This window comes from Anomaloglossus baeobatrachus, chromosome 10, assembly GCF_048569485.1.
Source record: "Anomaloglossus baeobatrachus isolate aAnoBae1 chromosome 10, aAnoBae1.hap1, whole genome shotgun sequence".
Taxonomy (NCBI): Eukaryota; Metazoa; Chordata; class Amphibia; order Anura; family Aromobatidae; genus Anomaloglossus; species Anomaloglossus baeobatrachus.
In genome coordinates this window covers 53492752-53506767 of record NC_134362.1, presented here as the reverse complement: position 1 = coordinate 53506767, position 14016 = coordinate 53492752, and the positions used below count along the sequence as shown (strand labels likewise).

At 47.4% G+C, this 14016-nt stretch overlaps 1 protein-coding gene across 3 annotated transcripts in view; it reads right to left on the bottom strand.

Annotated features, from left to right (window-relative positions):
* The window catches only part of LOC142255191 (solute carrier family 22 member 6-A-like), a 196214-nt gene that overhangs the window by 84683 nt on the left and 97515 nt on the right, over positions 1-14016 (bottom strand). For 2 of the 3 annotated variants that reach the window (XM_075326687.1, XM_075326686.1), the window contains exon 2: positions 10432-11239. The exons of the other annotated variant lie outside the window; for it this stretch is intronic. In XM_075326687.1, the coding sequence (XP_075182802.1) occupies positions 10432-10809 (378 nt within the window). In that variant the 5' untranslated portion in view covers positions 10810-11239. The remainder of the gene's footprint in view (positions 1-10431; positions 11240-14016) is intronic. 3 annotated transcript variants of the gene reach the window in all.

The window sequence follows — 14016 nt, the reverse complement described above, 5'->3', positions numbered from 1 at the left end:
AAGTATATCAATACAATTTTTAGACATCAATACAATCTCTCCTCATGCACCGTACAGATGTTAAATTGCATTGCTGTTTCACTGTCCAAAAGACAAAGGAACGAGGTACTATGTTAGCACCAAATTAACAAGATTAAGGTCTAAGATCACAGACCATTAATTGGCTACAAGTCTCTGTTTAAAGAGAAAAAAAATATAATGCTGAATAGCCAATAGAATAGTCCTGCACTAGTGATGAGCGAGTACTAAAAAGCTCGGGTGCTCGAAGCTCGGGCCGAGCCTCCCAAGATACTCGTGTACTCGGCCCGAGCAACGAGCCCAATGTTATCCTATGGGAGACCCGAGTATTTTTGTGAAATGACCCCCCGGCAGCATGGAGAAACCCTAAAAATGTCACAAAAGTCTCAGAAGAGTGCTCAAATGACATGGCAACAGCATGGGGAAGACCCCTTGAAGCATTTATCACTGAAAAGTCACAGCTGTGAACAATTTTGTCCGCGTTTTACGCCATTTTTACGGACTCACCAGAAAACCTTCCAAAATGACCCCAAAATGATTTTTCATGGCGGAAATGTTAAGGGCACATACCCAATAGTGAGATAGAGCTGGTGTATGTTACTTTTTGAGATTAATACATGAAAGATTTTACGTGAAAACATTGTGTGGCACTCCGATGTCCCTGAGAAGAGACGTACGTAAAGGCCTCTGAGTCTAATGTGCCCATTTTGAGGAAGTGAGTCTTTGTAGTATTTTCCTTTGCCAGGGCAGTCCAAAATTGTGAGGTTCACCAATGCCCCTGCATACAGACGTGCATGAGGGCCTCAAAACATTAAGTGTCCATTGTCAGGAAGTGGGTGTATTATAGTATAGCCCTTAGGCAGGGCAGCCAAAAATTGGGAGGCTCCACGTTGTCCCTGGATAGAGACGTGCATGAGGGCCTGTAAACCTGAAGTGCCCATTGTAAGGAAGTGGGTGTATTATAGTATAGCCCTTAGGCAGGGCAGCCAAAAATTGGGAGGCTCCACGTTGTCCCTGGATAGAGACGTGCATGAGGGCCTGTAAACCTGAAGTGCCCATTGTAAGGAAGTGGGTGTATTATAGTATAGCCCTTAGGCAGGGCAGCCAAAAATTGGGAGGCTCCACATTGTCCCTGGATAGAGACGTGCATGATGGCCTGTAAACCTGAAGTGCCCATTGTAAGGAAGTGGGTGTATTATAGTATAGCCCTTAGGCAGGGCAGCCAAAAATTGGGAGGCTCCACGTTGTCCCTGGATAGAGACCTGTTAGGTTCTTAGTGCCTCCGTGCTTGCATTTAAAAACCGCACGTGTGTGCCTGTTGGTGGCAGCTTTCCGCTGCATTTGTGTGAGTTTTGCAAAAACTTGGATATAACGCACAAGTCTAGTGAATACACATCAGCACAGCATTGAAAAATGCGCAAGGGCGTTGACAACGAACAAGGACGTGGACGTGATGGTGGTGCAGGCAGAGACCGAGGTTGTGTGCAAGCTCTAATTTCGCCACAACAAAGGGCCACATCTAGTCGCTCGCACGTCCTGTCCCAAATTCTTGGGGACCGCAGCAGTACACCGCTCTTGAACCAAGACCAGTGTCAACAGGTTGTTAGTTGGATAGCGGATAATGCTTCCAGTCAGATTGGCACCACCACAAACACTCTGTCTTCCACACGGTCAAGTGTCAGTAGCCGTGATACTGCACCGCACATTTCAGAACCTGATCCTCCTTCCTACCACCAGGCCGAGTACACGTCCACGGACATTACTGATCCCACACTTGGACACTCGGAAGAGCTGTTCGTTCACGTTTCCATTCACAAATTCTGGCCTCTCGCCAGCTCCTGTTGAAGTGGGCCATGACGAGATTGTATGTACAGATGCCCAAATATTTGAGCAGCCACGTTCTCACGAAGTTGGCAACGTGTCTCAACAAGGGGTGGACGATGATGAGACACAATTGTCAGGAAGTCAGGAGGAGGAGCAGGGTGCGGAAGAGGAAGACGACGTGGTGGATGATCCAGTAACTGACCCAACCTGGCAGGAGGATATGCAGAGCGAGGACAGCAGTGCACAGGGGGAGGGAGGCGTAGCATCACAACAGGCAGTAAGAAGCAGAGTGGTGGCCCCAGGCAGACGTCAGGCAACTGTTCCCCGGAACAACACGACACAAGGTGCCTGTACAAATGTTAGGTCTTCCCGAGTCTGGCTGTAATACTATTGTATGTATTGAGGATTTCGATTGCGTTAGGGCAATGACAACCAGAGACGAGTTCTTGGTGCAAGACGTTTATAATATGCAACCAGCAAATATGTACATAAACGGAACAAAAACACAGTAGAACATAAATACAGGAAATACCTTCCAGGGACGGAGCAAAAGGGAATTCCCGGGACCGCGCACCGGACTCCCCCAGGGAGACCACCAAGAGCGACCCCTATACAGGGACTGTCTGGCAATCACCCCAGAAGCCCTAAATGCGCAGCAGCCGGGACACAAAAGGGCAATAGGTAAGTCCAAAAATGTCCGTACGTGATGTGAGTCCAGAGTGGTATTAAACGGAAGGAACCGGGCAGAAGTGCCGACCAAAGACGGCAAACGGAGTCCGGGCACAGCTAGATGATACCAGATGAAGTCCAGAGTCGGTGTCGGTTGTTTTCCAAGAGGATCCGAATAACAATCAGGAACCAAAAGCAGCAGGGCAGGAGCACACAGGAAGCAGTATACTCAGGCACTGGACTAAGCTTTAGGGGCGGCTTTTAAACAGATGGACAGGAAGTAGGGCAACAGAACAGAAAACTCCATGTTAACAAAGGGCAAGCTCTTTCAAAAGAAAACTGGAAAACCCGGAACTCTGACACTGGCAGTTTTTTAAGTTGACTCCAGATGATTCTAAAAAGGCCATTTGCAACACCTGCCATGCCAGCATCAGCAGGGGTACCAAAACTAGCAGCCTGACCACCACCAGCATGATCAGGCACATGTCAGCCAAGCACCCGACTTTGTGGGAAGTACAACAGAGTCGAGGAGCAGTGCTTGCTGATGTCACTGCTACGTCTTCGCTGGTTGTGCATGCGAGCCAATCCCCTGTCCATGCTGCCTGCGAACAAGCCTCCTCCACTCCTGCACCTGCAGTTGCCTACGCAGAAAGAACACCATCATCAAGCACGTCCTTGTCCCAGCGCAGCGTTCAGTTATCCATTCAGCAAACCTTTGAACGCAGGCGCAAATACACTGCCAACACCCCACATGCCACAGTTCTAAATGCTAACATTTCGCGACTGCTTGCGCTGGAAATGTTGCCTTTTAGGCTGGTTGAGACAGAAGCATTCCGCGACCTGATGGTGGCAGCTGTCCCACGTTACTCGGTCCACAGCCGCCACTATTTCTCCCGGTGTGCCGTCCCCGCATTGCATAACCACGGGTCACAAAACATCACACGTGCCCTGAACAACGCTGTTTCAGCCAAAGTCCACCTAACCACAGACACGTGGACAAGTGCATGTGGGCAAGGCCGCTACATCTCGTTGACGTCACACTGGGTTAATATTGTGCAAGCTGGGACCCAGTCTGAGCGAGGGACGGAACACGTCCTTCACACACCAAGTTTTGCAGGCCCTACCTCAGTCAGGGTTTCACACACACTCTACAGCTCCGGAATGTCATGCTCCTCAGCCTCCTCCTCCTCCTGCGCATCCTGATCCACTTTACCCTCCACACCAGTCCCAAGCTGGAAGTGTCGCGGGCGGAGGAGGGGACGGTGCGCTCTCCCACTGCTCGGGTCCGGCTGACGCTGCTCTACGGCTGCTGCTGCTCGTTGGCTCGAGCGATGGCCGGATCACGGGGACTCGAGCGGCGCTACTCGCCCGTGAGTGAAAAGGGGTGGTTTGGGTTTTGGGGATATTGTCCGTGACGCCACCCACGGTTGTGGTGATTGTGTGGACACCACCGCTGCTCTGGACGGGGATCCCGGGAGCCTGTGACAGGGAGCAGCTTTGTTGTTATTTCTCCCCTCCGTGGGTAGGGGGGTTGGTTGTCCCGGGGCCTGGTGATGGGGTAGACATGGATGACAGGCGGGTTGCGGGGCCTGATGAGGTGCAGGGTCGCAGGGGCAGCGCTGTGCCGCACGGCACGGAGGTACTCACTCAGCCCAATGATGATGACACAGTTCACGGTAAAACAAGTGGCTGGATGGACGGGTCACTGGGACGGCTGCGGTTGTTCCTCCCTGCAGGTTAGTGATGACTGTCTCTCCCTGCACCTAAGTTAAGTGTTGGTAGTGATGGTTTCCCAACGGTAACCCGCTCCCCGACCTGGATATGGGCCGGAGGAGCCCCTTTTGCCCACAGGCGCTGGCCCTGGGAGACGGTTGCCCTTGGCGGTGGCTCTGTCTCCCCTTCACGGTTGTACGGTTGCCTTCTATCTGGACTTGGCTGTTTGGAAACCCTGAGGTTCCCTTCACTAACGGATTTGTCAAATTCACGGCGACACCAAGCCTTGCCGGGATCCGAAAGTCCTCTGCCAATGGTGCTGGCTTCTCTTTGTATACCGGTCCGGTACGGCCGGGTCACCACCCGTCCACGGTCCTTACGGCAGACTCCAATCGGCCTCCACTGCAGACGGTCACCACATCCTGCCAACCTTGCTGTCCTGTCCGGGCCACACACCCGGACCAACTTCAGGCTCTTTGCTGTCACTTTTCTCCTCTCTACTACTTTCCTCCTTCCACTTCCTTAGCTTAACTCTCACTGCCTGTGTTTTCCCTCCTCCTCGGTGGGTGGAGACCAACCGCCTGGCTCCACACCCTGGTGTGGACAACAGCCCCTGGGGAAGGCAACAAGGATTTTGTGTTTTGACTATGATATGCCTGCAGGGAGTGTGGGGTGTTTAAGTGTTGTGCTCTGTGGCCCCTGGCTTGTCCAGGGCGACACAGAAGCACTGCAGCACTGCCTCGGCGAAGCGGCAACAGGCAGTGCTGAAGCTAATCTGCATAGGTGACAAACCCCACAATGCAGAAGAGGTGTGGACAGCTCTGAAACAGCAGGCAGATCACTGGCTCACAACTCTGAACCTAAAGCCAGGAAAGGTCGTGTGTGACAATGGCCGGAACCTGGTGGCGGCTTTGAGGCGAGGCCAGCTGACACATGTTCCATGCGTGGCCCATGTGCTCAACCTCGTGGTTCAGCGGTTTCTAAAGTCATACTCAGAGCTGTCTGATCTGCTGGTAAAAGTTCGCCGCCTGTCTGCACATTTTCGAAAGTCACCTACTGCTTCAGCCGGCCTTGCCGGCTTAAGACGCCGTTTGCATCTTCCGGCACACAGACTGGTGTGTGATGTCCCCACGCGTTGGAATTCAACTCTGCACAAGTTGGTCAGGATATGTGAGCAGAAGAGGGCAGTTGTTGAGTACCTGCATCACCTAAGCCGTCGGGAAATGGGTCAAACTCCACACATAACACCTGAGGAGTGGAGATGGATGTCCGACCTATGCACCATCCGCCAAAACTTTGAGGACTCCACCAAGATGGTGAGCGGCGATGACGACATTATTAGCGTCACCATACCGCTTCTCTGCCTTCTAAAATGGTCTCTGCTCAAAAAACAACCATGATGCATTGCAGGCGGAGCGCGATGAGTTTGAGCAAGAAACAGTAGTGGGTGTGGGTGATGATAACACACAGCCCAGCCTCGTCTCATCACAACGTGCAGTGGAGGACTATGACGAGGAGGAGGATGAAGACATGGAGCAACTCTCTGGCCAAATTGAGGATATGACATGCAGTCATATCCTCGGTTCAGCGTGGCTGGCCAGAGGACAGGGTAGATGATGAGGAGGAGGAGGAGGAGGACAGCATGTTCAGTCATCGTGTTGGTCAGGATACTGAAGTGATGGCTGTTAAGAGTCTGGCACACATGGCTGACTTTATGGTAAGCTGCCTGTCTCGTGACCCTCGCGTTAAGAACATCTTGGCCGACAATCATTACTGGTTGGTAACACTGTTAGACCCACGCTAAAAGGAGAACTTTATGTCTCTTATTCCCGAGGCGGAGAGGTCAGGCAAAATGCAGCAGTTCCAGAAGGCCATAGTCACGGAAGTAGGCAAAGCATTCCCCTCACAAAACGCTAGCGGCATAGGTCAGGAATCAGTGGACAACCAAGGCGTACAGCCGAGAGGGGCACAAGTCCAATCCGCCAGAGGTAGGGGAACAGTCTTTAAGATGTGGGACAGTTTTCTCAGCCCCTCACATACCACAGCCCCTGAGGTGAGGGGTAGTGCCACAAGAAATCCTAAGTTTGCCCAGATGCTCAAGGAGTACCTTGCAGATCAAACAACTGTACTCCGACATTCCTCTGTGCCTTACAATTAATGTGTATCCAAGCTGGACACGTGGCATCATGAATTGGCTCTCTACGCCTTGGAAGTCCTGGCCTGCCCTGCCGCTAGCGTTTTGTCAGAGCGTGTTTTTAGTGCCGCAGGTGGAATCATTACAGATAAACGCACCCGCCTGTCAACTGTAAATGCTGACAGGCTGACTCTGATCAAGATGAACAAGGGTTGGATTTGGCCAGACTTCACCACACACACCAACAGCAAATTACAGCGGAATTTAAAGTTTGTAACGGGAATTTGCCATGTACCTCCACTCACCCATGGTAACACACTTCTGGACTTTGGCTACTCGCTGGACTGCTCCTCCTTCTCCTCATGCGCCATCATGGTGACCGTTACAATAGTTAAGCCGTTGTTTCAGGTATACCCCCAGTGGTAAATTTTTTCGCCCATTCTTTCTGAATGGGCATTACAACGACAGGAGACCCACTCCTTTGCAATGGGAACAATGTTTTGAGGCCCTCATGCACATCTCTATCCAGGGACAATGTGGAGCCTCCCAATTTTTGGCTGCCCTGCCTAAGGGCTATACTACAATAGACCCACTTCCTTACAATGGGCACTTCATGTTTACAGGCCATCATGCACGTCTGTATCCAGGGACAATATGGAGCCTGACGCTGCCACCGACTGCCACACACATGCTGTTTTTAAATGCAAGCACGGACGCAATAAGAACCTAACTGGTTTTTAGGAGCGACAATTACTGAGAAGTCTGACACTATCAGACACTGCTGACTGACGTGTATTATACACTAGACTTGTGCGTTATATAATAGTTTGTGCAAAACGCGCACCTGTACGCTGCCACCGACTGCCACACACGTGCTGTTTTTAAATGCAACCACGGACGCAATAAGAACCTAACTGGTTTTTAGGAGCGACAATTACTGAGAAGTCTGACACTATCAGACACTGCTGACTGACGTGTATTATACACTAGACTTGTGCGTTATATAATAGTTTGTGCAAAACGCGCACCTGTACGCTGCCACCGACTGCCACACACGTGCTGTTTTTAAATGCAAGCACGGACGCAATAAGAACCTAACTGGTTTTTAGGAGCGACAATTACTGAGAAGTCTGACACTATCTGGACTGTTTTACACTGTGTACACCAGCCCCAGATATGATGAAGGCTGGTATACGGTCACCACTACCCTGCCTGCCTGCCTGTATACTGCTACAATAGTCCTGACAAGGACTCTTCTGGTCACTAGCCTGTATTCCGACCTGGCTATACCCTGCCTGTATATAGCAACAATAGTCCTGAGAAGGACTCTGCTACTGTACTCCGACCTGGCTATACCCTGCCTGCCTGTATACAACTAGAATAGTCCTGAGAAGGACTTCTGGTCACACTGTTTGCAGCCCTGCTCCGGAACTAACTATAAAGGGCCGCAAAGCTTTCCCTGAATCAGCGACACTCTCCCTGCACTGACTGTCTGGATAGTTGTGAGCAGAGCACAGCGCGCCCGCCGGTATAAAGGCTCGGTCACGCTGTGCAGGCCGGCCAATCACTGCAATTCCACAACTAACAGGGCTGTGGCATTGCAGTGGTCTGCCAGCCAATCCCTGCATGAGGGCTGGCTCTCAAAAGAGCGCCAACATGCAGAAATGAAGACCACGAGTACAGCACGAGTATCGCGAGATTACTCGGTCCCCGCCGAGCAGCCCGAGTACAGCGATACTCGTGCGAGTACCGAGTAGTTACAAGCATGCTCGCTCATCACTATCCTGCACCAAATCTAATACCATACATGTATACCCTCAGTCTATACTCACTAACAGCACAAAACCCTCTCCTCATGTTACCCTGACTTTGCATGGTGTTTTCTATCTGCTGGTATTATGCTGTTAGTGAGTATAGACTGAGGGTATACATACTTGGAGCGTCTTGGGGTCCCCTCCTGTTTCTCCCTCAGTCTCTGGTCCATACGGCGGCAGTGTGAACCCTGTAGGGACGATGTTCAGTTTCGGTCCCTGGCTCTCCCGTTACTGCTGGTGCCCCCGGATTTCTAAGGTCAGTGAGGTCCTTTATGGTCCCCTAACTGTGCAGATGTTTATCAGGTCTGCCTGGAGCGTTTGCCTGACCTAGGGCTCTGTGCCCCGTTGGTGCTATGGTTCCAGGAGTACTCCCCCATACTCCGCCGGCAACCACACGCCTGGGCTCTAAGGTCTCCGTTACACTCCCGTGTCAGAGCAGTTGCGTTCGTCTCCTCTCACTTACTAACTCCACTGACTGTCTGTTTGTCCCCTCCCACCTAGTCGTTGTGTAGTGGACTGCATCCGCTCCATCCCTGGGTGGCCATCCATTGGGTCCATGGCTAGTCTGTCACCAGTCTGTGTAGATGGGGGAAAACTGGGATTATAATGTGTTTTGCTGTTACCGGCACTGGTCTTCCAGGTCCCTAGGGGTAGGCCTTATATCTTTGGCAGGATGCAGTACCTTGTAGTGCCCTGATAGGTTCAGGGGTGCTACAGTCTTAACCTGTCTTTATACTGTAAAGAGAGAGAAAAGGAGACATGATAATAAACAAATGGCTTGATGGTGGCGGTGAGGATCAATTAAAGGGTTTCTCCACTACTCAGACATTCCCTTCTCGATTACTATGTTTACGACAAGTAAAATAATTGAAGCTACACTCGCCTCCCATGCCAGCGCCATTCCAGTGATGACGGCACTGGCTCTCTCAGGGCTTGCATGACGTAGTTATGCTTTCCATCTAAAGGAGTGGACAGTGAAGCACCCACTAATTAGCTGTAGTTAACCTTATGAGGTCCGGAGCCTACGGCTCACCCTGGCAGGTTCAGGGAAGTTGTACAACTAGACAGCCTTGTGGGGCCCAGAAGCGGACTAAGGGGTAAGGAAAGGGGGGTGGAGTTCCAAGATAGTGGGGGACAGGTTGAAAAAGAGTACCTCAGAAATAGTACAATCAGAACCACGAGGAGTGAGGCCATGTCTGTTATAATGGTGTGAAGAAAAAACTGAAGAAATTTGGATGCCAAGTGAACTGTGTTGTTATATAAGTTCTATTTAATTTACCACAAGGACCGGGGCGGGGTAATGGGCATAGACCTGAAGAAACCAGTAAGTGTCACGCACCCCACCCAAAGTCACACCTATACACGGAGTCTCCTTGGCGCAGGAGCGTGGCATCTGTATGGCCCTGCATCCATTCTTTCCTTCAATCCACAAAACACCAGCTATCTCTTTGGGTATATATGACTTTGTTTTTGATAAGCAAAATTTAAAAATAACACTGATACTAAGAAGTACAGAAGTGTGTAATGACTCTATATAACATATAGAAATAGATCCCTCTGTGTTTAATGACTCTATATAATATATAGAAATAGATCCCTCTGTGTGTAATGACTCTATAATATATAGAAATAGATCCCTCTGTGTGTAATGACTCTATATAACATATAGAAATAGATCCCTCTGTGTTTAATGACTATATAATATATAGAAATAGATCCCTCTGTGTGTAATGACTCTATATAATATATAAGAATAGAGCCCTCCGTGTGTAATGACTCTATATAATATATAGAAATAGATCCCTCTGTGCAATGACTCGATATAATATATAGGAATAGATCCCTCTGTGTGTAATGACTCTATATAATATATAGGAATAGATCCCTCTGTGTGTAATGACTCTATATAATATATAAGAATAGAGCCCTCCGTGTGTAATGACTCTATATAATATATTTGATTCTCTTTTTGTATTGAATTACTGAAATAAATTAACTTTTTGATGATATTCTAATTTATTGAGATGCACTTCTATCTTATTAAAGACAAATGTTCCTATTTGAACAAGTGTAGGGTTTAGGGTGTACTCCAACCATCAAGAGTCTTTAATCTGTGACTATGTATTTAAGGGGGGGAAGCCTTATCCACAATTTTACTTTTGATATTCAAGTTATTTATGTAGCTCTTTGTCCACATTAGATGACTATTTTCTACATTGAGATACCTGTATTCGGACCTCTAGTTACACGCAGCCTTACCTCAGTAATAATGGTTGAAGTGAATTCTTCCCTATCATATTCCCAACCCTTTGTACAAGATCTTGTCTTTGCGTCTGTACTATTATGGGATGTTATATTTGAGCCCACTGGTCTCCACTGTATTTCAACAAATTCCAGGCACGGTTCCGGCCTTCCTTCTTCATTCACCGGGCTGAACAAGACCACCCAGCCATCTTTGCTACTGTTAAGTATCCCCGTGTCATTTATTTTGCACCAGTGGTCTGGGATCGCAGCACTGAAATTCTGTAGGAGGTTATGACTTGCCATCAATAATATGGGAAAACAGAGCAAAGTAACTTGTGTGATCTGGAACCGTCCCATTCCTCCAGTTTTCTCCAACAGATCAGCAAACCCCATGATGGATCCCTCAAGATGACCTCTCTACGCACGTTCAACAGCCAAATATGGAAGCAGATTGTGTTCTTAAAGTAGATAAGTTTTGCTTTGGAAATTCAAATATAATAATAACTTTTCCACAACGTAACATAGAACAATTCCACAAGAAATTCTCTGCGTTCTGCATTCGGGTTTGTGAACAACTCATGCCAACATTTCCAAAGGCATTCTTAAACAGGATTAGAATACAATCCTCTGTTCTTGCTCGGAATTATGTTCTTTAGTCTTTCAGTATTGAAAACCCTTGTGAAAACCTTAGATAATTACTGCTGGCTCATTAATAATCCTTGTGTTTCCTTTAGATTTTGTTGATGATGTTATAATGGAAATAGCCACGATTTTTGTTCACACACCAGTTTAAGGATAACTCCGGATTCACCTTTTCTGATTCCTAGAAAAGCAAATGTGTCGGTTAACTTCAAAGTTTTTAGTGATAAAGTAATATATTTCTAATTTAAATCGTTCTGTATTTCTCTTATAATTAGTATTTATGATTCTATTTTATTTTTCATATTTTAACATATATATATATATATATATATATATATATATATAAGCTGAGTGTGTGAGTGTATGTATGTATGTCTGCTACAGGAATCCGCACAGTCGCATTCACAATCACAAACTTTTTCACAGACGCCTCATGTGAATCAGGGAATGTCATGGACTATGTTTTGACAAGAAAATTTAACCCCACGCTTTACAGTTACTCTCCAAAACACCTGCCTTTATTAAACTGAATGGAGCTGCGAACTACAGGCTATTAATAAGAGCTATGATTGGTTGCTATAGGAACAAAGGACATTCATAGTATAAGAAGCTTATGTGTGAGATAATATGATGTCGGTGGAGAGACAGATACAGACAGACACAGACTGAGAGACAGACAGACAGAGACAGACAGACAGGCACAGACTGAGAAAGAGACACACAGGGAAAGACACAGAGACAGAGACAGACAGAGACAGATGGGAAAAAAAAGCCAGATAGAAAGAGACAGACAGAAAGACACACAGGGAAAGAGACAGACAGAGGCAGACAGGGAAAGAGACAGAGAAGGAAAGAGACAGACAGAGACAGACAAAGACAAATGGGGACAGAGACAGATGGGGAAAGAGACAGATGGGGAAAGAAACAGATGGGGAAAGAGACAGACGGATACTATGTCTTTCCCCGTCTGTCTCTTTCCCCGTCTTTCCCTGTCTGTCATTGTCTGTCTCTCTGTCTGTCTCTTTTGCTGTTTGTCTCTTTCCCCGTCTGTCTCTTTCCCCGTCTATCTCTTTCCCCATCTTTCCCTATCTGTCTTTGTCTCACTGTCTGTCTCTTTCCACGTCTGTCTCTTTCCTCTTCTGTCTCTTTCCTCGTCTGTCTCTTTCCCCGTCTGTCTCTTTCCCTGTCTGACAGACGAGGAAAGAGACAGACAAAAAGACAATGACAGACAGGAAAAGATGAGGAAAGAGACAGACGGGGAAAGAGACAGATGGGGAAAGAGACAGACGGGGAAAGAGACATACTGGGGAAAGAGAGAGACAGCAAAAGTCTCTACCTCTTTCCCCATCTGTCTCTTTCCCCATCTGACAGACGGGGAAAGAGACAGACAGAGAGACAAAGACAGACAGGGAAATACAGGGAAAGAGACAGATGGGGAAACAGACATACTGGGGAAAGAGACAGACAGCAATAGAGACAGACAGAGAGACAAACAAAGACAGACAGGGAAAGACGGGGAAAGAGACAGACACAGAGAGAGAGACAGACACAGAGAGAGAGAGAGACAGACAGAAAGATAGAGAGAGCCAGACACACAGACACAGAGATACTATACAGAGAGACTGATAAAGAGACAGACAGAGATATAGACACAGACAGACACACAGAGACAGAAAGGGAAAGAGACAGACATAGAGACAGACAGACAGACAGAGACAGGGAGAGAGACAGTTTCTATCTCGGGCAACGCCCTGGTACTACAGCTAGTATATATAAAATATATGAAAAATAAAAAAAATAAATAAATGCTAATTATAATAAAAGAATACAGAATTATTTTAATATATATGTACATATATATATTTATTTATTTTAGTTATTTGTATAAATAGGGTACAGGTATATAAACAGCATGAAATATGTACAGTTCTAGCAAAGGTTACCTTAACTCAGATAACACAGCATGAGGATATTGTAAGGAATTGGACATTCTGCCCACATTCCCCCTCAAAGACATCAGCGTTATATAGTTTAATGTGTATTATGTCATGCAATATTGTATAATGTGATATGTGTAATATATATTGCATTATGTCAGCAGTAGGGCAAGAAGCAGTTAATGTTTCGTATTAACCCAGAGTGGGAGTGGCTACTCCAAAGGGACAGTGATGGTTTCCTGTAGGAAGATGAGATAGGGCCCAGTGTGTCAGATAGACAGACCTATGGTCTGGTTAGTCAACAAGGCCGCATGACGTGAGTGTCCATAAAGTGAGAGGAGACCAGGGCAAAGCATACAAGATCCTAGAGAGATTACAGTTAACCGAAAAACAGAGTGATATAGTGGAGACGGGTCAGAGATAGGGGCAGACATATCATTGGTGCAACCTATGCAGCCGCACGGGGTCCGAGTGGTAAAGGGGCCCCTTTCCACCTCCAAAATAGTTAGAATTATGCATTATAATGAGATCTCGGGCTGCAAAGGGCCCAAATAGGGTACTCACACAGGGGCCCTTTTCTGTCTGTGTCCACCAGTGGTCAGAAAACGGACCAAAGGACTAAGTGACTGAGTAGAGATAGGTCCAAGGGAGGACGTCTAACAGAAGAGCCCACAGTTTGAAACTCTCAACGGTAATGAGCCAGGATGGAACAGAAAGTGAGATGAAGTGAGTGCCATGTGTGGGAGTTCCCTAAGCGTTAGAAAGCTTGAAGTTTAGTCCGGTCATATTGTCAAACCATTCCCTTTAAGAGGAGAATAAGATGCAGAAGTGGGAAGAAGAAATTACTTTCATGGACTGTACTTGTTGTACTAAGCTGGGTGGTGGTGAAATAAGTTAAGTAATTGGAGGTAGGAACAAATGAGGTTTGAGATGTAAAAATACTATGTGTGGAGATATTCTATATTCATGAAGAAGTATACCCGCTATCTGTTGTATACAGCTGCCATTAAGTGTTTGTGCA